This window comes from Pundamilia nyererei, unplaced genomic scaffold, assembly GCF_000239375.1.
Source record: "Pundamilia nyererei isolate P.nyererei 1_Seehausen unplaced genomic scaffold, PunNye1.0 scaffold00184, whole genome shotgun sequence".
Classification (NCBI taxonomy): Eukaryota; Metazoa; Chordata; class Actinopteri; order Cichliformes; family Cichlidae; genus Pundamilia; species Pundamilia nyererei.
In genome coordinates, this window is record NW_005187585.1 from 1166248 (window position 1) to 1193049 (window position 26802).

General features: G+C 42.4%; 1 protein-coding gene across 3 annotated transcripts; it reads left to right on the plus strand.

Annotated features, from left to right (window-relative positions):
• Window positions 1-5397: 5397 nt before the first annotated feature.
• mapk6 (mitogen-activated protein kinase 6) lies at window positions 5398-19041 on the plus strand. 3 transcript variants are annotated; one of them, XM_005746881.1, is made up of 8 exons: window positions 5398-5589; window positions 9306-10209; window positions 10340-10657; window positions 15225-15369; window positions 15743-15907; window positions 16044-16239; window positions 16417-16534; window positions 16904-19041. In XM_005746881.1, the coding sequence occupies exons 2-8, from the start codon at window positions 9973-9975 to the stop codon at window positions 17999-18001; spliced, it is 2277 nt and encodes a 758-aa protein (XP_005746938.1). In that variant the 5' UTR covers window positions 5398-5589; window positions 9306-9972; the 3' UTR covers window positions 18002-19041. The 3 variants fall into 3 exon arrangements, with proteins under 3 accessions (XP_005746938.1, XP_005746939.1, XP_005746937.1); XM_005746882.2 differs by lacking the exon at window positions 5398-5589 and adding an exon at window positions 6714-7074; XM_005746880.1 differs by lacking the exon at window positions 5398-5589 and adding an exon at window positions 8396-8537.
• The last annotated feature ends 7761 nt before the right edge of the window (window positions 19042-26802 follow it).

A 26802-nucleotide genomic window follows, 5' to 3' on the forward strand; every position in this document is an offset into this window, starting at 1 on the left:
AAAAAGACTTGATGCCCTTGGAAAGGCAGGATTTCCTTATTTATTAATTTTTTTCTATAAAACCACCTGAGCTTCTTTGCAGGTACGCAAAACCTCACAATTTAAATGTGGACAAATAGAGAGAAAGTATTTATAATGTGTCTGCATTGCCTGAGGGTCTGTGGATGGATTTACCACGGATGATGGAATCAGTCCTCACTTGCCACTTCAGCATTTGATTTGTCTGTGGCACTTGATTTATCCACACAGTCACCCATTCATTAGCAGCTATATATAGAACACATCCAGGCATGCATGACTGCATACCGCACATTCACATAGCAAAAGCCTCTCTATTGATCTGTCCGTCATTACCGGGGCATTTACGTCAGTGGAGGTTCGCTCATTTCAACAGAAAGAGAAATGGTTCTGGTGAATAGAGGGGAGCACTGCAGGGTAGGCAGGGCACTCGCTGTCGTCTGGCATTATGTAACTACTGGACTATCCTATAGCCCATCTAACCCAAATCTACTGCAAACTCATATGAGCTTTTAAATGGATTTTTGGCTGAAGTCTGCACTGCCTGATGGCCTCATGTAATCCTCCCTGATAAGAATAAGGCAGACAAGGGTCCAACAGAAGAACCCTAATCCTTTTTCACTTGTATTTCTTTAATTATGCAATATATTCCTCAGCAGTGCAGAGGAACAGAGATGAACTGAACTGCAATGACCTATCCACTAAAAAACCTTGCACCAAGCTTTCAGCCCACACTAGGGTGTACTGTGGAGCATGTAGTGCAGCTAAGAAAATATATACGCATGTAAAGCACACTCTCAAGGCTCTAAATTACCCAATGAGCACACACCTCAGTTGGTCCAAGAGCTGTGGCATTCCATGGTACAGGATTACATGTTATTGCAAAACAAACCCGAGTTCAGTGTCCTCTGATAGAGAGGGATGAAGTGCAATCGACCTGAAACAACAGCAAGGTGTTTTTCCACCTTCCGGTCACATCGTGCCATAGTAGAGCAAGTTAATAATTGATGATTTACACAGGCCAATCAATCAGATGTCACAGACATGCCTGTTGTGGCTAACCCTTACCCTTTCAAGCCTGTGTTTACGGTCACTGGAGAACAAGCTCATATTGACTTTCAAACCCCAGCATATCCTTGGAGGATTTGTCTCAGACAAGGACCCCTAAGCATTTTCTTGCAGCACTGGGCCTGTGATGTCATCCCAGCGATGCGATTGGCCAATCCCAGCAGAGGAATGTGAAACCCTTTTATCCAATAATTTGTATTCGAAGGTGGGATGATGCCAGTGACAGCCTAGCTAGGTGAGGCCAAGATTGGCCAGACGGGCTTCCCATTAACCCTGCCCCCCCCCCCAAATGCTACATCGATCCGCAGATCCGCAGTGACAGACACACGGAGCCAAAGCAGGGGGGCTCAGAAAGCGGGGCGGTAAGAGCAGCTGCAGCGTTATTCACTGACTTCTGTCACAGCGAGGTGTGATTATATGCTAGTAATCTCAACGCTTTGGTTGGCTTCATAGCCCAGTATTGCTTCTCAACAACACACCAGCCACTCTGCCATGCCCCTGAATTTTGAGATATTATAAGAGAGGGTTTAGTTGATGGGAAAGCTGAAGTGAGATTCAGGCTCATCTGGGATCAGTCTTTAAAGAATGCTGGTGTGACAGAGGAAGCCAATTAATCCCATGCCCATCGCTGCTGTGACCCCGATGTGTGATAAGAAGCTTGATGCTGCGGCTGCCGAGGACTTGAGAGAGCTGCTAAAGTCAAACAATGGAAATGCGTCTGTGTGATGGAAAGTCGGAGAGGAAAGATGAGGATGATCTTATGTAATTATTCAAAATTAAGTCTTCTAACTGCACCATAACCCCTTTGGGCATAAATAAGCATAAACACATTTTAGATAAGATAAGACAAGACAAGACAAGACAAGATAAGATAGGATAGACGAGTTTAGAAAATCATCTGATTCAGCTTGTAAACGTGAAAAAAAATCACACTGAAGGAGATGAATGCAGAAGTTCGAGACAGGAGAGAGTTACTGATGGCACAGGATGTCCTTGGTCTTATTTTAAACCCAAATATTATGAGTAATAAGACCTTGTAGACAGTAAAAAGACAGTGACGGGACAAAGGTGTGTGGTTGTATCATTATCACACATCGAGATGTCTGATATTAAACGCAGCTTTTTCAACTCAATAAAAACACTTTGATTATTATTAAACGCAGCTTTTTCATTTGCAGGTGTGTCATACTTCATATGGTTATCATAGTCCAGCTCTCCCTCAGTCTTCTGTGGACAGCATGCTCTTATCTCGGCTTTATGATCTCCTTCAGGATTTGTTCTGGCACTGCTGTGGCGTAAAACATGGTCAGCATCTGACTTTGACCTTGTTTGCTAATCTTTACGCTTTTATTGCCATGAAAAGAAAAAAGAAAAACAAACTTTCCACTCAAGTGTCATCAAACATTTAGCAACTTACCTTGAAATGAACCTCGTCTCAGGTTTATGGTGTACTCAGAATCCCGGCTCATTTAGAGGAATTATTTTAATCTATTAATAATCAACATGCTCTTGCTCAATACAGCGGTTACTCTTTTATTTGCTTTTGATTACTATTATGCAATAATATCCTGCCATACGGCTTCAGATGTTTGGACAGTGACTTTTAATAATCTGTCTCACCTGAACCTGTTGAATACATTCAAACACATAAGCAGTGAATGCTTTCTGCATTAGTGCTGCTAAGAAACTTCCAGATTCCAGGGCCTCTGATCCTCTTACATCACCGCCAAACACCCAGTTTTATCTCTGACCCCATAACAAACAAATCCAATCACATCAAGCACACAGAACACACAATACGCACAGTGTACCTGCCAGATCACTTAATCATTTCACTTCAGAGTATCCCAAGAATGTACTATTTGTCATTTCTCTGGCGGGCGAGGAGCAGACAAAACAGGTTATATCACATCAGAGAACGGACGGCTCATACCCCCAGCAATCCTGCGTGTGAGGATTCTCCACTCACAGATGGTGAGAGAAAAAGAAAAGGAAAGGCAGATGGTCTTTTCCTCTCCTCGCATTTCATCGCACTTTTGGCTTCCAAAAATACAGCGCTGAAAAGATGCTGATAAAAAAAAACAAAAATGATTACACATTTATGATCTGCAGACACGCAGTTCTAGTTTCTGACTTATTTAAAATCTATCTTTTGTGGAAAGCAGAGATTTCATTCTGACACACTTTTTGGTCATGCGGTTGATTCGATGAATGAAATTTGTGTTAATTTAAAAATCACTAGAGATATCATTCTGCAATCTTTCAATTTCAAAGCTGATTTGATACTGAAGACACGCTTCACATGGTGTGGTCTCATCTTAGAATTGAACCACGAAATGAAAAAAACAGCCTGATTTTCATGCTAGTGGTGGTGGCACTATTGTGTCTTGCGTAATCGTACTGTCACATCCCACTAACAATCTCCGGCTGGAGTAAATCGTTTGAACAGCTGGATGAGAACTCATCTGTCCTTGACATGAACTTAAGTGTCGTTAAATATGCTCCTTTAATCCAGACTGAAGACAGACCGACAGTTCACAAACACTTGGATTTTCTAGCGTCAGTGGATTATTATTTTTATTGTTCAGTTTTATATAAACATACTTTTTTATTGTGCCCTCATGTGGTTTTAAGTTGAAGTTTTTTCCTTTTAAATTCAAAAAAGTGCATTTGTTGACTTGTTCTGTGTTGTTGTTTTTTTTTTTTACAGCACCCCAAAACTACCTGTATGCATGAAATGTGCTTTTTCAATACAGCTGGCTGCTTTACCTTTGAGCAGCAGTGCAGCAGTGAAGTCCAGTTCAATTTAAACACAACAAGCTTTGGAAATAAAGTGATCATACACGAAAGAAAAAAAAAGGTTTTAAAACACAGAACTACCTGTTCTGTCAAGATATGCAAGTCATGCCATTGCATAAACACATTTGCCCCTTGCACTGGAGACACAATGACAAACACTTCACAGCCTCTTTCACAACACTGTGAAATACCCGACTATCGCAGCATTAGACAGTGTATGGATTATATAGCTGCTGTACACGTCCTGTGGTCATATGGTCATTTACAAGGGTGTGGGAGTTGAAACTCCTTTGTGAGCCGTTCTGCACCTTAGTTTGAGCTCCGGTGAGGCAGACTGTTATATAACAGAGGACACTGTAGTGAAAAGCATCAGAGATTAGTGCTGGTCAGTCTACCGAGAGCAGGACTTATTGCTTCTGTAAGCTGCGCTATGTAACGGTTTTTCACTGCACTCAGGCAGGGTAATCAGTGATTAATTAATCAATGCTGTTTATCAAGTGAGCGCAACATTGCTCGCGCAGGCAATGCTCATGGCAGCGCACAAGTTTGCAGCATAAGCACTACACTCCATTGATTAATTCCTCACACACAAGTGACGATTTAGAAAGCAAAATATAGGCAAACAACCCCTAACCCACAGCTTGACCTCATGCTCTCACATGCATATTTTGATAACATACAGCTGGTCCAGACTCTGCAACGGTCTGGTTTGGATATCAAACAAATGTGCATGCACGTATTTCCTTACAGTCCAAACATACCAGCCTGTCAAGACACCAGGACGTGCTGCACGACAAGTAGACAGGACCGAGGAAGGAGCACCGCCAGAAAGTAGCAGACCTGGGGAGATGCTGTGATTAGGCAGAGAACAGACACAGGTTTCAGGGAATGCAAAACCAGATTTGTGGGGCAAGAGAAAAACTGGAAATGATTTTTCCTGTAGAATCAGCAGAGACTGATGTCTGGCATTTGTAAATTCACAAGTTCACGAACACCCTTACTGAAACAGACAATGAAAGAGAGCAATAAACCCAGAGGACATCCAAGGATGCACCACATGCCCACACATAAAAGGGTCTCTTTGTGCAGATGTATCTAGTCTGGTTGTCTGCAAACAATGACTTGATAGTCAAGGTTTGAAATGTGTGACCAAAAACAGTTTTCTCCCATTTAAGCAAATAGATTTTTTTTTTTTAGAAAAAAAAAAAGACAAATAACTCCTGAGTGTCTTGCCTAGAAGCAACAGTTTATTTCAGGACAAGCTACAGATAATTAACTCTTTTTCTTTTTACAAAATACAAGTGAGCAGGTCTGAAAATAACAGGGATTTTTTTTAAGAATGAGAAAAGAGTAAGAAAAGTGGCAGAGAGAGAGAGACAGAAAGGTGGATTCGGTGTGTCTGACACAATGCTCTGTCTAAGGCCAAGCCATACACAGTGCAGTCTCCTCCCCTCTCCGGCTTGGCCTATATTAACTTTCCATGGAGCTCCACCTCACAACCAGAGGCACATGGAGTAGGATAACACACCGCCAAGGCTCTGAGAATACATTCACACACATATAAACGGACGGTGGAGTGCACTGGGTCTTTCAAGCTTTCTGCCTTTCGGACTAGGAGTGACGGACATAAAACATACTCTTCTGAATGGACTATTGACTCAGGCACCATGTTGCTCCATTCGTCACTGGAGAATTTCAGCCATGGTAAGAGACCAGAAGATTTTTGTCTTTCATAAAGGAATGAGCAAGCTTGAGAGTGACAAGAGCTGAGGACATTTTAGTTTTTGTGCAGACTTTGTATAAATGAAGAACAGGTTCAACATAATAAAACAGGGGATGCATGCAGGAGGATAACAATGTCCAGAAATGGAGCTGAGATAAACTCAGATACTCTTTAAAGGTGAAAGTGTGTGTTTTAGTAAGAGACTCTTACCACTGTTGCAAGCAGGTTGACAGCATGTGCACACACTCATTTTCCATACATGAGACACTCTGTGCGCAGCAAACAACACTGATGGACTGCAATAGTGCTGTGTTTGTGTTGGGCCAATGATTAAAAGACTGGCAGAAACAGAAGTAAATTAAAAACATCTCAGTCGGACGTTTCGGTGTAAGACTTGGAGAAACAGTTCTCTTATATCTCATGATAAAAGAGAGGAAGCCCGGAGCACAGAGTGTAATGACCCTGCGGAGATATATCATTAATAACTGAAATGTAAGTAACAGAAGTCCGGATCTTCTGTCTCCAACGTGATCAAAACGTGAGGGCAGGGTCTCATGAAAGACACAATATGTGACTTTATCTTCTGACCTCCATTCTTGGCTCTATACAACAGAGAAAAGAGCACTCGTGGGGGTGAGGGACAACATATCGCACACAATCAGTGAGTTAAGTGCAAAAGGACTAGATGTCAGTAAAGAGAAGTTCTCTCTTTCTGATTTCTACCTGATCAGCTCAAAGGAAGTGACTTGGAGCAAAGACAGTGAAGCTGCTACCTGAACATTTGCATCACTTTTTACAAGCACACTCAATGCAATTTCTAAAGGCAGTTTCATTCATCTTTTCTAGAAAAGCCGCTTATAAATAATAGATTTACCAAACCAACAAATAATAAATAAATAAATACACCTCAGCTAGGTCTTTATGCTTTTAAAATATAGCTGATAAAAGTACGTAATTACATAGCTCTACGTCTTTGGGAGCATTAATGGACGGGGTAACATATAGCCCAATCGTAATCTGATGTTCAGAGCAGCGGTGAACTATATCATGTCTTTTCCCAACATTTCTCTCTCTCAGTCGCATCACGTTCCGGCAGCATGTAGTTTCTCTCTCCATCGCAGAGCCCACCCCGGCCCGTAAGAGCCAGCCGCATTGTCGGACACATGGGCACTCACATGGTCTGCATGCGGATGCTGATGTAGACTTCTGCGGCTATGATGCTCCTTCCTGCACACCCACCCGTTCCCTCTCCATCCCTCCATTCACAGCATCCACAGAGAGGGAGGACCGGGCGCTCCGCGGGACCATCCGTAGAATGAGGGAATCAAATCAGTGCCGTATTTGATTTCTTCACTTCTTTTCCTCGGGATGTGTAATCCTCGCGGAGATCTGATGTGACGTGATGTCGGGCCGCTAAAAGAGAAACACCCTGTCGGTGCCAAAGGGAGTAAATCCGCATGGCGCATGTGAGTGACCTGTCCGGGGTTTTTTTTTTAAGTCACTTACAAGACCACTACTGCGCGTCACTAAAAATAAATAAATAAAATGAAACAAAAAGCTAGAAAACAGCTTCGTTTTGCAAAGAAAAGACAAATAATACCATTCGTACTATTGATGCTGCCTTGAGTAAAATTTAACAATGGTTGGAAAATAGAGGGATGACGCTTTCTCAACAGAAATTCTGAGAGGCAATAAATAGGCAATAATTTTCTATTTGGAGGACAACTCAAATTTTAAATGTAAAATACTAAAGAGCAAAGTGTAACCAAATGATGCACTGAGGTGTTTCAACTAAAATGAACAGCTGTATCTGCTCTGCAGGTTATAATGCAGTATTTCCACCCCCCAGATTTCCAGATAGGAGATCAAATAGGCTGGGTAAAGAATGTTCTTCCTGGTCCATTATCTTGTGGCATCCTCATTTTACGTTGCATAATAGAACAAGTGACAAAAAACAAAACAAAACAAAAAGCTCTTTCTAGAGGTTTGTTACTTCTGGGGGTTGGTCTATTATAAAATGGCCTGCAGTTACGGCTGGTTGAACTTTGCATGATTCAAGAGGTGATAATGAGGTAAGTGATGGTGAGGTTGCCTGTGGCACAGTGCTGCTATCACTTGGACTATAAACACAAACACTGAGTTGGAATGAACTCCAACTTCAAATGTTTTGAATGATTCCTGCTGTATTCAAGTACTGCTCGAAGCTTACAGCTCCACCTATAAATATAGATACAGATATATCTGACTGTCAAAGGTCTGGGCTGGAAACAATAGATTATTTTTTGTGTTTTTATTTTTATTTCTTTTTAACCAATTCAATCACCAGTTGCTGACATTTCAGCTGCTTACCAACTTAATTGTTCATTACACTGCTAAAATATCAATACATGTATTATGAGTAATATGACAGAGTTGTGTTTCTGTGATAATAAAAATGATCAGAAACATGAGGTGATTAATTCATGATTTTTAGAAATAATGCAAATGATCTAAGTTAGACTTCATTATTTATGAAGCAGTGCCAACTCACTGCATGTTGTTGTCTGACTAATGAACCCAGTGAACCCAGAGTGGGGTTAGGATATTAGAACTAGAGATAATTACAGTACTCTATCAATGTAATAGTGGGTTGATAATAATTTTAAAAATAAATCAGGAATATTTATTTGTAAATAACTGCTAGTATGCAACTAAAAGCTGGGGAAAACAACAAATAAGTAAAAATAAATTGTTTGTGGAAGACTCGTAGTCGTAGTAGACATCTTTCCGACAGTCAGTGAAGGTGGCCTTGTGACGTCGCTGCTGCCTTTCTCTACCTAGCCTAAATGGCGATTGCAACAGATCCGCATAGCACCGGGAGCGGATCGCAGTCAAACCTCGTCTGGGTTTGATTAAAACTATAGCCCGCCTAATGCAACAAACAAGGACCGTGAGTAACATGTTATATATAGATTCTGATTATTATGTACATGTTATGTTGGATTCGCTGTTATTCGAGCCGTTTAATCGACGTCGGCTTTGTGCTGCTTAGCGCTAGGAAAGCTGTACCACGTAGTCAGAAGCCTCCGCCAACAACGACCCCTTTGTTCGCGCTGTCGGCACATTTCTCGCTGGCTTGATGTTTTTTTAGGTATATAAAATGAGTGATGTAGTGAGATATGTTTTCCACATATAATTTAGCTCACGTTAACGTCAAAGGGTGGTCGTGGTTATGTTCTAAATTAGATCAACGGCGGTCTCTCGCTTGCTTGCCGTTACTCTGCCATTCTTCGCTTTTTTTTTCTCCCCCGCGAGCTAGTCAACAGAGACCGGGCGAGGGCCAAAAGTAGGCGCTGTGAACACGGTTATTCGTCTTTAATGTGTAGTATTCGTGTACTCTCGTGGATACTGATCTTCGTGAAGCTTCTAAATGTTATCTCTTTAATTTTAACGATACCTAGAAAACCGGACTAGCAGGCGCGTCACTGGAGCGGGGGAGGGGTTAGCTTCTCGTAATGTCACCGCGTTCAAAAGCCGGCCGAGCGAGGCAGCTTGTTGCTTAATGGAAATCCCTAACACATGTCAGCCTTACAGAGTGAGACATCTTCATAGAAGACGGAAACAATGTGTCAAATGATGGGCTCAAACCCAGTTTGCTCTGGCACAATACCTGTGTTCTCACACTTATTTTTTTGTTTTGTTTTTCTTTGTCTTTCAGGTTATATCCAAGTAAAATGGAGGATAGTTTTGATTGCGACTGTGGCGAGCTAGAGCCACCTGATCATTGAGGCTGAGGAATTACTTTAGAGACTTAAAGGCCAGACTCATTTCAATTTTTATAGACGACGTGAATTGACAGGAAAACTACACAGACAGATCTATACATATATTTACAAAGGAAAAAAAGAAAGAAAAGAATTAGCAGTGCGTTTACTCACATGAAGCTGCTCAGGACCAGTCATACACTGAATGTATTTGCACTGTGAGGATGCAATTACGTGCTTTTATAGTTTAAGATCGTGCCAGTGCGCTTTAATTTGCCTCAAAGACCATTCCATTTGCCGTCTACAAACACTAGTTTACTTAGAGCTGTTCATTTAAATATATCCACACATTCAGGATTGGAGGATGAATTCAACTTTAAAATGTTCTCTCCTTACTCAAAATGGAAGGAAACTTTGACTACACATTAAAACCTTGCATCTGACAGTGACAGCTAGAGGGGGTGACTTGGTAGTCGTCTGTACAGGGGTCAGCGGAACCTCTGAAGCAAGGGGGGGCGGGGATTCCTCTGTTAAGTGCGAAAATTGGGCTTGAAACGGGCCAGAGGATTAACATTAGAGATAGCAGAAGCTTGGTGTAGAAGCCCACAAAAACAAAAAGTCATGGCAGAGAAGTTTGAGTCATTGATGAACATCCACGGCTTTGACCTGGGTTCTCGCTACATGGACTTGAAGCCTCTGGGCTACGGAGGGAATGGCCTCGTGTTCTCAGCAGTTGACACTGACTGTGACAAGCGTGTAGCCGTGAAGAAAATTATCTTGACTGACCCCCAGAGCGTCAAGCACGCCCTCCGGGAAATCAAGATTATCAGACGCCTCGACCATGACAACATTGTCAAGGTATGTTGGGAGGTTCAAAGTAAAAAAAAAAGAAAAAAAAAGAAAACGTTGCTATCTTTTTTTTATCTGGCTGTGACAGAAAATGAAAAGACTTCATGATCAACACATACCCTCCTTTTTATGGAACTAGGTGTTTGAGACGTTGGGCCCCAGCGGTCGCAGGCTAACAGAGGATGTGGTGTCTCTTACGGAGGTCAACTCCGTCTACATTGTGCAAGAGTACATGGAGACTGATTTGTGTCAGCTACTGGAGAGGGGCCTTCTCTCAGAGGATCACGCCCGGCTCTTCATGTACCAGCTCCTCAGGGGCCTTAAATACATCCACTCTGCCAATGTGCTGCACCGTGACCTCAAGCCTGCCAACCTGTTTGTCAACACGGAGGACCTGGTACTTAAAATCGGGGACTTTGGACTGGCACGCATTATGGACCCTCACTACTCTCACAAGGTAAGACCAATTGCAGAGTTTTGCTGGTCTGCTGTGGTTTATGATGGGTAGTTATAATGCAGCACAGGCTACAGCGCAAAGCAGAACAAATATAGCAGTGCTGGTGAACTCTTTGCCCATATACGAGTGCTCTGCTGCTCTGACACGAGATGTTTATTGCCCAGTAATGTGGTACTCCCCAGGGTGACGCAGTTTTTTGAGCAGGAAGTGAGCTAGAAAGGATGTGGTTCCTTGAGGTAAGGCCTCGCCTTCCCTTCTCATAAGTGAGGGTTGAAAACAAAGCCGTGGGAAACATTTTTTTCCATTATGTAAAAGTATAGACGATAAGAATTGGAGATTAGTTTGTGATAATGTGGCTTAATTAAGACGTGCTACAATAGGATCTCCAGCGGAGGGTGTGTGTGTGTGTGAGGGGGGGGTGTAATGTTTTCACAATGACACAAAACCGGAAGAGTTCAACGTTGCGCCTCCATCAGCTTTTAGAGAAAACTGACGAAGGCTTGAGGCTGCAAAAATTTGTTGTGGACATCCTGCTCTTAAAAAATAAAAATTGAGGATTTGTTACATCTGAAAGGAGAATGCTTTGCATGAGTTCTCTTTGCATGAGGTCATTGCTCCAATAAGCAAATTCTCATGCATGAGACTTTTAGAAGTGAAGACATTTGTGTCCCTTGCTGTTTTCTTTGTTCGTGGCTTTTCACTGGTTTCTGAAAGATGCTTACTGTAAACACGTGCTTAGAAAGCCAAATGCTGGCACGCCATCTGTTGAATGCACACATTTTATTGCTTTCTATAAAACCTCCTTTGTTCTGTGAAGCAATGTAATTGTAGCATTAAAGAAGCTGTTTCTGTCTTCAGTGTGAGAAGAGTATAGATCAGCCTGTGTAATTGCAGCCATGTGGGAGGCCTGTGTAGCTCTTGTGTGTTGCTGTCACTTTTATAAAGGGATGAGGAAATTCCAGTTGATGGCCATATGGTGGTGTAATGTGAGGAAATCTAGGTTGGGAAGCCTGTCCCTCCCTCTGTGTCTCTGCCCGGATCTTCTTGAGGCGCTAAGGTGGTCAGATGCTTGCATGTGTCTCGGATTAGTCACAGAAGGGAAATGGGGCTCAAGTGATGGGTGATCTCACTGGATGGTACTGTCTCATTCATATCCATTACTCATCCAGGCTCCTGCCACACAATGCATCCCTCGAAATAGACTTACGCACCCTTGTTTACCATAACTGGCTTAATTGCCAGTTAAATACGAAAACTGCGTTTTGGTCATGTAGTCACATTTTCAGCTCTGACTGTTTTCATATGAGTCATGTCTTTTGAGACAGTATGTCACTGCGCACTAGGAAGAGTAAGGTAATAGTTGCTGGGAAGGAATGAGAGCTTCACAGTTTAGTGTCTGTAGCAGGCCAGATGCTTTAGAGAAGTTTTTATTTTTTCCCTCCTTAAGCTGCTTGCCTGGGGTCAGAGCTCAAAGATGTACTGCAGCAGATTACTGCTGTTTTGCTCAAAGATGGAAACGCTATAGTCAGATTGACTAACTGGTTTTCCATGAAGCTCTCCTTACTGTGTTTTTGTTTGTTTTGTTTTTGTTTTGGGTTTTTTCATTGTTTTTGTGATAATAGCTGTACCAAGGGGCAAAGTTAAGCTAGTATCTTTACCAACCACCTTTTTATGGCTCCTAGACTCATTTAAAGTGAGTGTCTAAGAACAAATGAGGCGTGTTTAAAAATGAACTTGGCACCCCCAGATAACACACCAGTGGCACAGCGTGAAGGTGTTAAAAAAACAGTTGGTTTTACTGTTGACCACATGCCACATTAACTGGGGGGCAAATGCTCTTTCACGACCACCCTCTACTTAGAGCATAGGGTCCGAGACGCAGTGCTGGAGTGCAATGTATTTGAATAACATCATTTCAAAAAAAAAAAACAGCTCTATTTTTCAAGTGAACTTCAGTTTCTAGTTTAGCTTCGGTAATGTGATCTTGGATTCATGCATCAGTGGTGCATTCACCAGGCGTTTGTTTAATCCTTTCCTCCCACGCTTTTTCTTTCTTATAATGCCTTGGCTAAAAGACATCAACAGCTCATGGTTCCCTTTAGGCTTTTAATAATCCTGCATAGCTTTGTTTTAAGCACAACTACCTGTTTCTGTGGGGAAACAGTTTCTGTCTCTGTGAGCTTTGAGGTCTCGCCTAATAGTGGCTCATACTCAAGAATGACAAAAATTCACGTGCACTCATCCAACTTTTCCAACCCCAGTTCCCCTCCTTTTCCCAGCCAGCTCTTTGTTTCATTGTGGGAGCCTTGCTCAGAGCCTTATTTGAAGCTGATCTAAAGCCTGCGTTCGCTTTCAGTCTTGTCCCAAACTTTAGCTAGAGACTAAGCTGAACCAAAAGTCAGTCAAAGAAGCTTTTAACAGTTTTAAACAAGAATTGCTGAGGCTTTAACAATTTTTACTGTGTGTCTAAGTTAAGCAGTTTGAGTGTGTCAAAAATACATTCTCTAGAAGTGACATCCAGTCTAGTCTTCGCTATTCTTGTGATTTATCACTGAGAGATCGTTTGGCTTGGCAAACCATTTAAAGGTTTGTCTTTTTATGACGCCTAGAAAAAAGTGGCAAACTTGTCAGACATTCGCATAATTTTGTGCTGTGGAAACAGTTGTTTGCATGTTGCCTGTCAGACTATTGAATATTGAAAAAGTGTGATCTTGTGCTTGCCTGTGGTTTGGTATAATTTTCAGTAATTTGAGATGCTATAGAGGTGATAGCCGTGACGTTGTTAGGAATGTTATAAAAGACCTTCACAAGGTTTGTTTCTGCCACACATTCATCAAAGTGAACAATTCTAAGCCACAGCTGCAATAAAAAGCATACTTGACCCAGTTATTTAGCTACCACTGGGCCTGTCTGGTGCCAGACTTTACAAGATTCAGAATAAATGCAGCAAAGTTGACTTCAGGCTCAATGAGTTTTAGAGAGCTGGTTTTGATTATTCCACCCTGTACTTTCTTGATTTTAAACAGTAGTTTAATCTTGTTCTGCAGCAAGCAGATGTATCACAAATTATTCAGAGAAGCCAAAGATCCAGATGGAAATGTTTTTTTTCTTATTTATTAGGCGCACATCCTCCTCATTTAGTACTTGACAGTTGAACTCTGAAGTGAATCTGTTTTGGCAACAAAATTGATTACTTATTTTTCGGTCAACAGCTTTATCCTGGATTGGGAGGTGGGGGAGGATCTTTCTGATTCTCCAGAAGCCACCTTTACTGACATCTGGTTAAACCTGCTTGAGGTTGCTCTGACTAACCACAGCCTGTCACATGGAGAGGCCTAGTTGTGAATCATTAAATGTCAGCCTGAGCTGTTGTAGATCCGGTAGTGAAGTTATTCACCAGCTGCTGCTGGAGGTACTGACATTGTTAATGCTTTAAAGCTTTATGGTGAATGGTCCGCTTGAAAATCTGTAAAAGAATTGAGCTGGAAGGTTCACCTAATGCACTTTATGCACTTAGCTGGTAGGCAAACTTTAATCTGTTCCTTTTAGTTCAGAGTCCATTACGCATTGTCCTTACTCTCTGCAATGACTCTTTCAAGCTAACCTAATTTACATTCTCTGTTAAGCTGGTTGTGTGTGTTTCTCCCCCGTAAGCACAATCTCACAGGTCGGCTTTACCAGCTGCTTCTCAGAATGGGTTCTGGTCCCAGTCACTAGGTATGACCTGTCTATGTGCCAGACTATCTCTTAATTCCCCCCACCTCTTTACAATCTTCTCTCGGACAGACGGATTAGCTGGTTACCTGTAGGAAGGAATACATGTCGTGTCATTTATAGGTCCCATCAAAACAAGGGCTTGCAGGCACTTAAGGATAGGATGACATCAAGTATTTGTGGCTAAATTTGGGCAGAAATGGGAGCCTCCCACAGTGGTGAGCAGTCCATTTTGGTCCCACAAACTACCACTGCATGTGGGGGGGGGGGAGAGCGCAGCAAGGGTGTTGTTTTACCACTCCCCCTCCCCCCATTGAGTGTGTAGACACACATACAGAGGTCAGCTTCCTTTATGCTTGGTGCCCTCCTGGCCTTGTGACTAGTCAGGCACTGTTTGAGTGCAGGTTAGTGGCAGTGGGGTATTATCCTGCTCAGACTGCTGACATGGCCTGCGTGTCTGAGCTCCCCTCTTTTCATTGGTCTCTTCTTTTTTGGGCGGGGGGTCTTTGTATGCTGTGTGGTGTACGTGACCAGCACAGAGTACGGCTGTTAAGGAGATGGCACAGGGCTCTGAATGTTTAGCACAGACTTGCAGGATAGTGTCACATCTCCTGTTACCTGTATTGTGTGGCAAACGTGGAGGTACATGAAACAAGGGTAATCATAGCTTTTATTGTGAATCACTGCAGACTTATGAGCATCTTACCTCTGAATGAAAACAAACTGAAAGTAACTTATCACTCATAAAAAAATAATAATAACAATAATAATAATGATAATTCTGCACTATTTCCAGTACTGTAATGTATTTTTTAGAGGGTTACAATTAATGTCTGGTTTCCTACCACGACAGGGCCATCTCTCTGAAGGTCTTGTCACAAAGTGGTACAGATCTCCTCGCCTGCTGCTCTCTCCTAACAACTACACCAAAGCCATCGACATGTGGGCTGCTGGCTGCATCTTTGCTGAGATGCTCACAGGGAAAACCCTGTTTGCAGGTAAATGTTGACTCAGTTTGTTATGTCAGACTCACTCCTCACACCTTGTGTAAAATCAGTCTTTAAGGTGGCTCAAGTGACAGAGTTAAATGTCAAGTATAGGTGTGATGACACATATGCTAATTTTGTTTGTTAAACACATGGTAAACCAGACAGTCTGGTTTGACTTTGCGTATTCGGCCGGTGCAGGGAGAGACTGTTCTTGTTAAAACAGCCTTGAGCTGACCACAAGGCAAATGAAATCTCGATTCCCATGATCTGAAGCAGATCATGGGAATCGAGGCTGCCTCACTCAAGCTCCCTCAGTCATGCAGAAGTTGAGTCATGGGTTCTCTTCTAAAAAACTCCATAATATTTCTGTTTGCTGTTTCAGGAGCTCACGAACTGGAACAGATGCAGCTGATCCTGGAGTCAATCCCTGTACTACGAGACGAAGACCGCCAGGAGCTCCATAGCGTAATTCCCGTCTTTATCCGCAATGACATGACCAAGCCTCACACACCATTGGCCAAACTGCTGCCTGATGTCAGTCCGCAGGGTAAGTACCACTTTAATTAATCAGAAGTACTTGGAGCCTTATGAAGTGCTTGTGAACCCAGGGTCATGGTCGTGTACTTCATAGATCACATCTCGTATTTCCAGCTTGATAATCTCATTGTCCTTCTCCTTTACAGCCCTTGATTTCCTGGAGAAGATCCTGACCTTTAACCCCATGGATCGTCTGACTGCGGAAGAGGCCCTGGCACACCCCTATATGGCTGACTACTCCTTCCCCCTGGATGAGCCTGTGTCTCTGCACCCCTTTCACATTGAGGATGAGGTAGATGATATCCTGCTCATGGACCAGAGCCACAGCCACACTTGTGACAGGTGTGCCTTCTCACTTATTTCCCTCTCACATATTCTCTTGGGATTAACTTCAGCGGAATTTGTTTTGCTGTGCTTGCTGCAAGTGAGCAGCTCTCACTGTTTGACTAGAGTTTATTTGCAAACTTAGTCTGTATATGACTGTTGCTAATGAAGTCTTTCTATTTCTTTATCCATTAGGTATCATGAGAGCCAGTTCTCAGAAGCTGACTGGCACTTGCACAGCACCCATGACCCAGACGAAGTTCAGGTTGACCCAAGGGCACTCTCCGATGTAACGGACGAAGAGGTCGTCCAGGTGAGTTATTTTTGACAAACGCTTCAAACCTACTATCAAAACTATTTTCACTGCTTTTTCAGAACCTTAAGGGTGATTAATTCTGGGCAAAGAAGCAAGTATTGGATTGATCTTAAAGCGGTATACATCAATAAAAGCCTTAAGGCCGGGTTCCCATTCATAGAATGAGCTTTATTGCTAACATAAATAAACATTATTTCAGAGGCGGCCTTCCTTGAATTTTACATGTATTTTTGTTTGGATAGGCTTAATCCATGTCTGAAAAAAGCTAGGTGCAAGAGAGCTCATTCCTTACTAATATAAATTGGATTTAAATCAGTACTGACTTAAATGATCAGATTCTGAAAGGTAGCTGTTGTCTTTTTCTAGGTGGATCCTCGTAAATATGCTGATGGAGATCGAGAGAAGTTCCTGGACGAGCCGTCCTTCGACTACTCAACCCCATTCCCACTAGAGAGATCTTGGCAGGATGACCACCACGAGAACAAATACTGTGACTTGCAGTGTAGCCACACCTGTAACTACAAGGCTGTGTCGCCCTCCTACCTGGACAACCTCATCTGGAGAGACAGTGAAGTCAACCACTACTACGAACCCAAGCTTATCATCGACCTCTCCAACTGGAAGGAGCAGCAGAGCAAGGAGAAGGCAGACCGCAAGTCCAAGAGCAAATGCGAGAAGAACGGGCTGGTAAAGGCTCAGATCGCATTAAAGGAGGCAGAGAAGAGCCCTGTAGAGAAGGACAAAGTGCAAGAGAAACACCAGACGGAAAAGCCTCAGAGCCAGCAGAACCAAGGCTTTGACTTTGACTCCTTCATTGCCAGCACCATCAAGCTGAGCCTGCAGCCGGAGCCCTGTCAGGAGGTGACCCTGCTCAACGATGTGGGGCTCCTGAATGAGGTGGGCCTCCTGAACGAGCTCAACTTTTCTGTCTCCCAGCTCGAGGCTCCTCGCTCAACCTCTATGTCCAAGTCCATAAGTCAGGAGAAGGAGGAGAAGTGCCTGGTAAATCTCGCCCAGCTAGGTGGCGGAGGGCTGGGAGTGGTCGGCGGGGACTGCGTCTGGCCTGCTCGCCCCTGGGAGAGCTCTGGGGACACAGTCGGAGAGAATGGCATTTTGATAGACGAAGCGTGCTGGGACATTGGCAAAGAGGACCACCTCCAGAAGGAAAGCCCTTACACCAGCTACCTGGACCACCTGTTCAGCAGGAGGGAAGAAGCCGTCTCCGAGACTGCCAGCCCGCAGATTGGGTCCCCGGTGGTGAGAGAGCTAGACGAGAGCTTCCTTGACAGAAGCACGGAGATTGTGCTCAATATGCAGCTGGACTCTCTGGCCCTTCCTGGCTTTGACAGCACTGATGAACTGCCTCTAAAATCCATCCAGGCGTCCCTCACCCCCTGCGCTGTCAAATGCTCCCCACAAATTGCCCACAAAACGTACAGCAACATCTTCAAACATCTTAATTAAGGAAATGTATATCTTCCTCACAGTGCAAAATCTAGGCAGTTTTGTTTTTATGTTGCTTTTTTTTTTTTAAATAATATGGTATACTGTACTTGAATCATTTCATACCTTTTTTTTGTTATTATTATGTTTGTTTGTTTGTTTGTTTGTTTTTTTTAAAGAGTCGAAAAGGGTGATTTTATTTAAAGAGTTTTGATCATCACTCTGAGCCTTGATCACCAGGCCTTCATGGGTTAATGTCTACACCCTCATTGCTATACTGGCATGTCAGTCGCACATTTAAGTACTGTAGATGAAAGGGGAGCGGGAAAGAAGTATCTAGAGGAGGGAGGATGAGGTAGAGAGGATTTAAGAGATGAAGTTTGGCCGTTCTGGGTGTGACATAAAGAAGGAAGGTAGACGCTAACATTGCTGTGGGGTTTTAAAGTGCTCTCAAACAGCCTTTCGTGGGGTGGGGTGTCTTGTTCGTCATGTTTTTTTTGTTTTTCCTTCTTTTTAAAATATTCTTTGACCTTCTGACATTTTTTTTTCCCTGAAGAAAGCTTCCTTGAAAACCCTTTCATACTGTAAATCTGACACATGATGCCAGCAGCAACCATTATCGTAGGCGTTAATGTAAATGTGTTATCTACCTCAAGGTAACAGCCGCGAGAGACACTCGAAGCCGCACTAGTGCTTTACACACATGACCATCCTCATACCATGAAATGAAGTGGTCGCGTAGATGAAATCTGTCTCACTTTAGCAATTAACATAGTGAGGTGTTTCAGTAATCATTTATTTATTTCTAGCAAAATGTGCGCTATTTATTTTATCAAAATGTGTTATTTCAATGTGATTATTGAAGATTTGAGGAGTTGGGCAGACTTCCATTTTCATTTTTGGCACTATACGGGCGTGCAAGTGTTCTTTTGTTTTAAGGTAGGATGCATATTCATGTGTTATGTTGAAGTCGAGGCTTTCCATTTTCCATCAATACTGTTCTAATGGATATCTTTTTTTTTCTCTTTTTTTTAAAAAATGGGTGCGTTTTGTCTTTAGTGGAGAAAAAAATTATTTTATGGTTTAAAGAAGCGCCTAAAAGTCTTAATTTTTTTTTTATCCAAATGTAAAAAAATAAAATAAAATTAAAGTTGCGTGCATGGAGGCAGGAGAAAGGTACATTTAAAAGTACAGTTAATGGTGAGTATAATGTACGTCAGTTTTAATTGTACTTTTTTGTTTTTTGTTTGTTAAATTTCTATGTACTTTTTCCAGGCAAGCATGATGAAATTAGGTTAAGGTGTAGCATGTAGAACACTTACGGACTTTTTTTGTAATCATTGGTTCCCCTGTTCTACAAAATATCTCAATAAAAATTATTGGCAGAGAGTTTAGCCTCCTCTTCCTTGTTCTTGATCGGGGATTGGCCCCGTCATAAACCTGGTCCTTGGAGAAGACGTGCCGCCAAATCTACGTGCCACTTTTAAAGTCCAAGTAAGCAGACTGGATTTCACTGGAAGTGCTGGGGACACGGGATTTGAATCACCAGCTAAATGTAGCTCTGGTTGAGACCACCATATTTCAAAGCTGCCAACTTGGTTTCCACCTGCTTCTCATATAAAATGCTACAGAGAAGCGAGCGGGATTACACGACAAGTACTTTTCCATTCTACAGTCCTGTTCTCTAACACCGACGCAGCATAACTACATTTCCAAACTTCCTGTTAGGGAACAACTTCACGAGATGAAATCGGACTGTGGAGAAATAATGGGTTTTTGTAGGGTGTGGTGACATTGTCAAAGTCACTCTGACAGTTCATTTTCACATCAATCGTGCAGGATCGTAGGGTTGTTTGGATTTTTGGGGGGTGGGTGTACTAAAATGTGCAAAGACAAGCTTGTCTGGCTCACATTAAAGGCAGTGATTCTAAGTGAGGTAGAGCCAGTTTTAATCAACCAGTGGGCTGATTGGGATGCTTTGGTTCATATTATTTGGTTCATATTCATAAGCCAAATCTTTCTAAACAAGTTAGTACTTGTGCACGAGAATGGGCATTTCTCTTTTAGCATTGGAAAATGTTTTAGTCGCTAAACACGGTTGTCTACAGTTTGTAGTCATCCATTTTCTTAACTGCTTATGATGTCCAGGATCACAGTGGAGCTGAGGCCTATCCCAGCTACATGGCGCAAAAGGCAGGGTACTTCCAGTTTATCGAAGAGCTGAAAACGGAGACGATTCACATCTTAAACTACCTGGAGAGATTCTGTGTAGGCACGGGGACTGGGAGAAACTCCGGACCCCGCCTGGAGATCCTATTGCTGTGACAGCGCCTCCCAGTTTTTATTCATTTATTCTCTGGCAGTAGAAACACTTTGTTCTCCAAAACATGGCAGCATTAATCTACTGTGTATGTCATCACACGCAGAACAGTTTATCTAGTTGTCAAAATCTGCCAATGCCACTCCATGCCAAGTCATGAACGTGAACATTGTAAAAAAACATTTATAGAACTTGAGCGCAACAGTTGGATGAACATATCACAGGGAAACAGCCTGTCTGTGATAGAGGAAGAGGAGTGTGGTGGTGGCGAAGGACAGATAACCGACGCGAGGGATGCTGCGTAAACGGCGGTTCTTCCTCTGTTACACTGCAGAGGGACAGCACTGGGTGTGAGGCTGATTGAGTGACAGGCTGTCCCGTGATACCCGGCACTGTTACGTTACTGTAATACACTATTGCACACACATAATCCCTGTGGTTTGTTCTCAAAGTGTGTGTTTTTGATGTTCGTGGTCTATATAAGTTATGTGCAGTGCTTGTGTTGCTAGTTTACAGTACTGAGTCACCCTTAGAGGGTAAAAGAGCCCCTCCCAGGTCACAGTACACACCAATGCTCTTTCTCTTTATAAAACTTGAAATCCCCATTTGAACATTTTTAAATGTGATCCACAAAGTGAAGTGAAGCATATAAAGTCTGGTCACGCAGAAGCTGTTTTACCCAGTTAAGCACGTCTCTAACCCAGAGCTCACGAGCCTCTGGCTGACTCTTGGCTAGAATGCGTTTGTTTTGAGTGGCAAGGCTTCTCTTAATATGTTACTGTTTGCCCATTGAGGGCAAACTGCTTTAATACTGCCTTACAGTGTGCACAGTCCTCTGAGCAGGCAAGAGTCTTTATTTTAAAGTAATTTAAAGTAATATTAGAGAGTGAGGGGGGGAATCGTGGTACAAAGGTTGGAACCCGTTGTCCCTCAGTAATCAGCTACAGCTGGGCTTGGATTTTTCACCGCAGCTACTTCGTGCTGCGAAAAAATTAGGCCAGCTCTGTCTTGTTTTTCTGCCTTCCTAGTAACGACACAAGACGCGGCCACTGTGATTAAACCCTGCTTGAATACTGAGATGAAAGCCAACACCTGATTTGCATCAAGTGCAAGAGTAAGAGGCGTGCCCAACAACCAAATGTAGGCCAAACACTCTGAAGAAAGCACTCTTTCCACCACAACAGCACGTATTCCACATCTCCCCTCTGCAGTATTTTTTTTCTTTTTACTGCAGCTTCATATTTGCCTAGATTTATGTGTCGATCCTCTCTGTTGTCATTCCCCACCCGAGGTCTTCCTCATGCCCTGGGCCTGTCAGGTGCCACCAGGTTAAAAATAAAATCCAGCAGCACCAGGATAAGCAGCTCAACTCACCACCAATCAGCTGACAGTAGCTTACCACATCGCCTCCTAATTCAAGGTTATGAATGCTATTCTCTTTCCTGGGAAACCAATTAAAACTCCTAGATGAGGAACTGCCTAAGCTTCCACAGAATTTCCTTCAACGGCGAGCCCTAAAATACCTCGTGTAAAAGCGGTGACCTGCTTGGCACTGGCTGCAGGTTTTGCACTCGGGCTGAACAAACGTGGGGACAAAGCTTCCGGCAGTTATCTGCCACAAATCGAGACTGCTCATTATGGCTGCACGGTGTCAAGATGTGTGTCCATATTCAGACCAGAGCTGTGCTGAGCACCGGTCACTAAAGTTAGAACACAAAGTGCCTTTATAAATATAGACGTCGCCACTTTGAAAGCTTCGACTCTGGCCAAAATTACAGCCTGTCCCAACCACTGATATCAATGTGTCGTTTCTAAGCTTTGACATCACAGTTACAGATTCTCCTCAAACTGGGAGACACTGTATAGTGGAGGGGAACGAATATTTGCAGTACTTCTGACTTGAATCATGCACTTTATATTAATACATTCCAGCTTGGCTGCTTCTCCAGTAATGGAAATTAAAGCAGTCATTGTGTGGCTGGGAGGGCAGGGGGGGAGACACGAACCCTTTTCTGGCCTCCTAAAGGAGAAACGTGCTGGAGAGACTGCTGGATGCACAGCAGCCAGTCTTTCAGTGTTGTTTAAAACTTGAAATCCAAACTGTAGAAAAAGTCACAGTACGCAAAATAAAAGTCGTTTTCATACTCGTCGTTTTAAGAAGAGAACGAAAAAGCGCCGGCACTCACTTTAGGACTCGAAGCACTTTTGGGGCCGTTGTGATAAACAACAGCAGCTAACATCATAATGTGCCCTTAATCAGAGAAAAACAATCTAAAAACCCGTTGATATTCACAGAGTCCTCGTCACAAAATGTTCCCTGTGCCTGCAGAGTAGCAACAGCTGTTCCCAGTGAAGCCCATTTATTACACAGAGACGACCAATTTAGCTGAAGAGGGTCCATTATGAAACAATTTTCTTTTGTGTGCATGTGTGTGTGCATAAGCAACGGAAAGGACAAAAATATGACATTTTGTGGTCTTATACAATCAACATGTTCCATTTTACTAAATTAGATTGTAGTAATAAAGTGATTTATTAGGACCAAAGTGCTTCTTGAAACTAGTCTGCCACTACTGAAATGCTTCCCAACACTTACTTGGGCAGTTATGCTGAAGCTTGATCTAAATGAACTTTAATTTCAAGCATGTATTCTGAGTAGAAACAGCTTAAACAGGTTTGCAGACTTTGGCCCACAAATAAGGTTTTAAATATATCCGTGTTCTTTTTGGAGACCATCTTTGCTGTTGCACAGTTCTCCCATAAATCCCAGTGTTGGATTCTTTAGGTGCCATCATGCTCTCTCCCTCCCTCTCTTTGTTGCGTGTCTGCAAGGAAAACAAAAAGAGTCCCTGAGAAGGAATCACCTGCTGTGTGCAGGACTAAAGGTTCAGGTCTCAGAAAGTCTACAGATTCTCACCGTGTCGACTGTTCGTTCATAATCAATTATTACGGCGATGCTTTAGATGAGGTACGCTGAGTCATAGATGCAACGTTTGTGTTATATGCACACCCTCTTCTGGCTGGTGCTACTTTAAGGTACCTATGAAATTTAGACCACTGTTATGGAGCAGTGTTAGCACAGCGCTCTTGGTATGTTTTTTCTTTCTTAGAATTGTGTAAAAAAGAAACAATTCTGATTAATTACACAATCACTAATTATAAACTGTTTATGATATTTAATGGAATATTGCACTCCTGTGTTTCAATGGCACATTGTGTTATGCAAGTACATAATGTTAGATGGCTAGTTGATCATTAAACCATTGGGCTGAATGGTTTATGATTACAGTCTCCGAATAGCCGCAAAACTACCTCCTTCTGTTCACACTGCAGGTCTTAATGCTCAATTCCGATTTTTTGATCAAATCCGATTTTTTTGTTTGCTTGTTCACACTACAAATAAAATGTGACAGCAAACGCGCTCTAGTGTGAACCCTCAAAGCGGCCTGCATGCGCAAAAGAAGACGTCACACACAACGCGCTCTGTTTAGACCCAGACCAAACACTATTGTTTGACTGATGGCCTTAATATGAAACACTTGTTTCAGACTTTACGTTTTCCAATTTTGCTTTAAGTTATAAAGTTATGTTGTTATTTACATTTGGCCTAATAATGATCCTTATTGCTGTTTTAGAGGAGCGGTGCTTCAAAGGATAGCTGCAGATTTCTGTCAGAATCTGCAGATTATACAGTACAAATAAAATGTTCACGTTTCCACAACGCTGTCTTTCCAACAGTTTCACTAACATCTAGACTGGATGGCCAGGAAGCGTTCACGATGTCTTCTCGGGCGCTGATAATAGGCGTCTGTCTTGTGTCAGTGACGTAAAAGACGGATTTAATGCGACATGACCGTTCACACAGCAGTCGCTTTCTAAAACATCAGATATGTATCAGATTCAGTACCACATACGAAAGTGACCCAGGTCGGATTTGAAAATATTGGATTTTTTGCTGTTCACACTGTCACACCATGATCGGATATGAGTCGCATAGGGTCAAAAAAAGTCAGATTTGATGCGCTTTCGCCTGCAGTGTGAACGTGGCCTTAGAGTGCTAAGAACTTTTCCTTTTATTTGTCAGCCTCAGACGTGGCACTGGTTTTTGCAGCTCTGTCTCTGCTGACTCTCTGACTGCCGTTCTGTTGAAAACATAAATATTGTGCAGGCCTCCCTCGTGCTCTCACCCATGTACACATGACCCGTTGGGTTGTTCTGTGGTGTCCAGCTTTGGGGCGTTGTGGTCTGGGGACTCCATGGATTGGGTTTGTTCCAAAGCATCCCACTGATGCTTTGCATTGACATCTGAGATGTTTGGAAGCTGGGTCAACGCTGTCCAGCTGGGCAAGGCTGCTGCCATCAGGGAGCATGATTACCAAAACACTGCACACTCAGTCAAAGAGACAGGGCCCAAAGTTCCCCAGAAGAACATTGCACTGTAAGAGGATAATGACTGTTATTCAAGTCATCTGTCAATGGTTTTAATATTGTGACTCCATTAGGAATTCATTGTTATTTAAACAATTTCTAATCAATATATTGTTCCATTAGACAATAATAAATGTGCTTTTCTATCAAAAAAGGATCTTTTGAAGTGATCCCAAGCCTTTGACCAGTAATGGCAGATCTGTATTTATGTGGCTGAGCATGACTGAGAAAAAAAATGAAAGTGAAAGAGTGGGGAGAGAGAGTCTTATCAGTCCTCATTTTCCACACAGTGGCCAGTTTTCCAAGCAGGGCTAAAGAAAAAAAACCCAAAAACCTGCACACATTCCTGCCATAATAATGAGTCCTTATTTTTTCCAAAACAATGTTGACCTTGTCCAGGAAGTGGACTTTTTTCCACTGCGGTGTCATTACAGACACACAGAGAGCTCAGTTTACAACAGAGGTACACAGCTGATGCGTATCTCGGCAGCAGACTGCCACGCACATTACACTGTATTATCTGACTGAAGCTCAGCATAATGCATTTTCCACCACAGAAGGCACAAAAGAGTACTACTTAAACATGCATACACGCTTACGCGTCCGTGTGTGTGTGTCTGTGTGTGTGTGCATGTTATAAAACCTACCAGGGTACACCTGCACTTTACAGAAAAACGCAGCGATGCAGTGTTCTCTGCTGATTCATCCAGAAAAAAGAAAGACAGAAAAGAAAAAAATGAGGAAGCATCACAAATTATGTTTCACCTCCAGTGTTTACGTAATTTTGCTTCTGGTAAATATTTCCATCCGATCGTGACCTGAGTCGTTCTCACGCCAGTTTTCTTAAATTAGACCGAGGATCATCATCATCAGTTTTACTGCCTTCTTATTGACTGAGGCATAAACACATCTTCTTTCATAACAACGTCAAAGGACTGTGCCTAACTATTTCTGTAATTATTATTATAATTATTAATAAATCTTTAATTTAAACAGGTATTCTCAATGAAATCAAGATGTCTTTTTTTCCAAAGAGAGCTGTTTACAAAAAACTGAAAAAGTGAGACAAACACATGTTAAAATGACACAACAGCAATTAAGAAAAACACGGGCGAGAGTAGCCACAGATAAATACATGTAATCTTTTAGATTATCTTTAGACAGTTTGTTACCAACAGCTTGTTGCCAAAACCCCCTCAAAAAACAGATATTTTGCTCTCATTCTTCTATTTTAGTCCATGAGGAATGTCAAAGATAACACAGTCTGGCAGACATGAAATTTGCCGAAAACTTGGCAAGTGTTAGCATGGCATCCTAAAAAAATCTGAGGAAGTACTGAGAACTATCTGCAGCAGAAGAACTGAAAATCATGTCCTTAATAAATAGAGAAAATGTGGGAAACACCAGATATCTCACCAGGATGTGAGAGATGCATCTGGCTCTTCAGCTGATCCGTCTACTGTTCACTGAAGCCTCGCCAGAAATCATCATGTCATTCTTAAAGAAGGGAAACAGGAAGAAAAGTTGGAGTTATGGCAAATTACACATGAACTGACTGAAAATGTGGTGGCAACAGGTCTTATTGGGGGATGTCTGGAGGTCAGGAGAGAGGTATGACAGAAAACTGATGGAATTATGATCACAGAAAAGTGCTGTCAGATGATCCCAGATCCACCATGCAGTAGAAAATTCACACAGTAAACACTATCAGTCGTGGACTGGCCTCCCCAGAGCCTGGACCTCAACATTACTGAAGCAGTGTGTGATCGTGTTGAGAGAAAGTAGAACAAAAGGCAGTTAAAATCCAAAAAAGATGGAGCCCTACCAAGTATTGACTTTCAAGATTGTACAAACTCAAGCTCAAAAACAAAGAATACATTTTCTCTTTTTCTAGTCTAATCTAAAATGAGTCAGGTGCAAGCAGGGATTTGATTCCTACAAATATTTAACTGACGCAACTAGAAATTAAAAGATCTCAAAATGAATCTACAGTATAAGTGATGTTGGACATGGGCATGTGTGAAAGAGAACTAGCCTGTCATTTTCAAATGAAGAGACAACTCTGGATCATATT

What these genes read in the sequence shown, in the direction of transcription:
- mapk6 (XM_005746881.1), top strand. Translation starts at nt 9,973, where the DNA reads ATGGCAGAGAAGTTTGAGTCATTGATGAACATCCACGGCTTTGACCTG. An exon ending in ACCCTCACTACTCTCACAAG is followed by an intron (nt 10,658 to 15,224) that starts GTAAGACCAATT and finishes CTACCACGACAG; the next exon opens with GGCCATCTCTCTGAAGGTCT. An exon ending in CGGACGAAGAGGTCGTCCAG is followed by an intron (nt 16,535 to 16,903) that starts GTGAGTTATTTT and finishes GTCTTTTTCTAG; the next exon opens with GTGGATCCTCGTAAATATGC.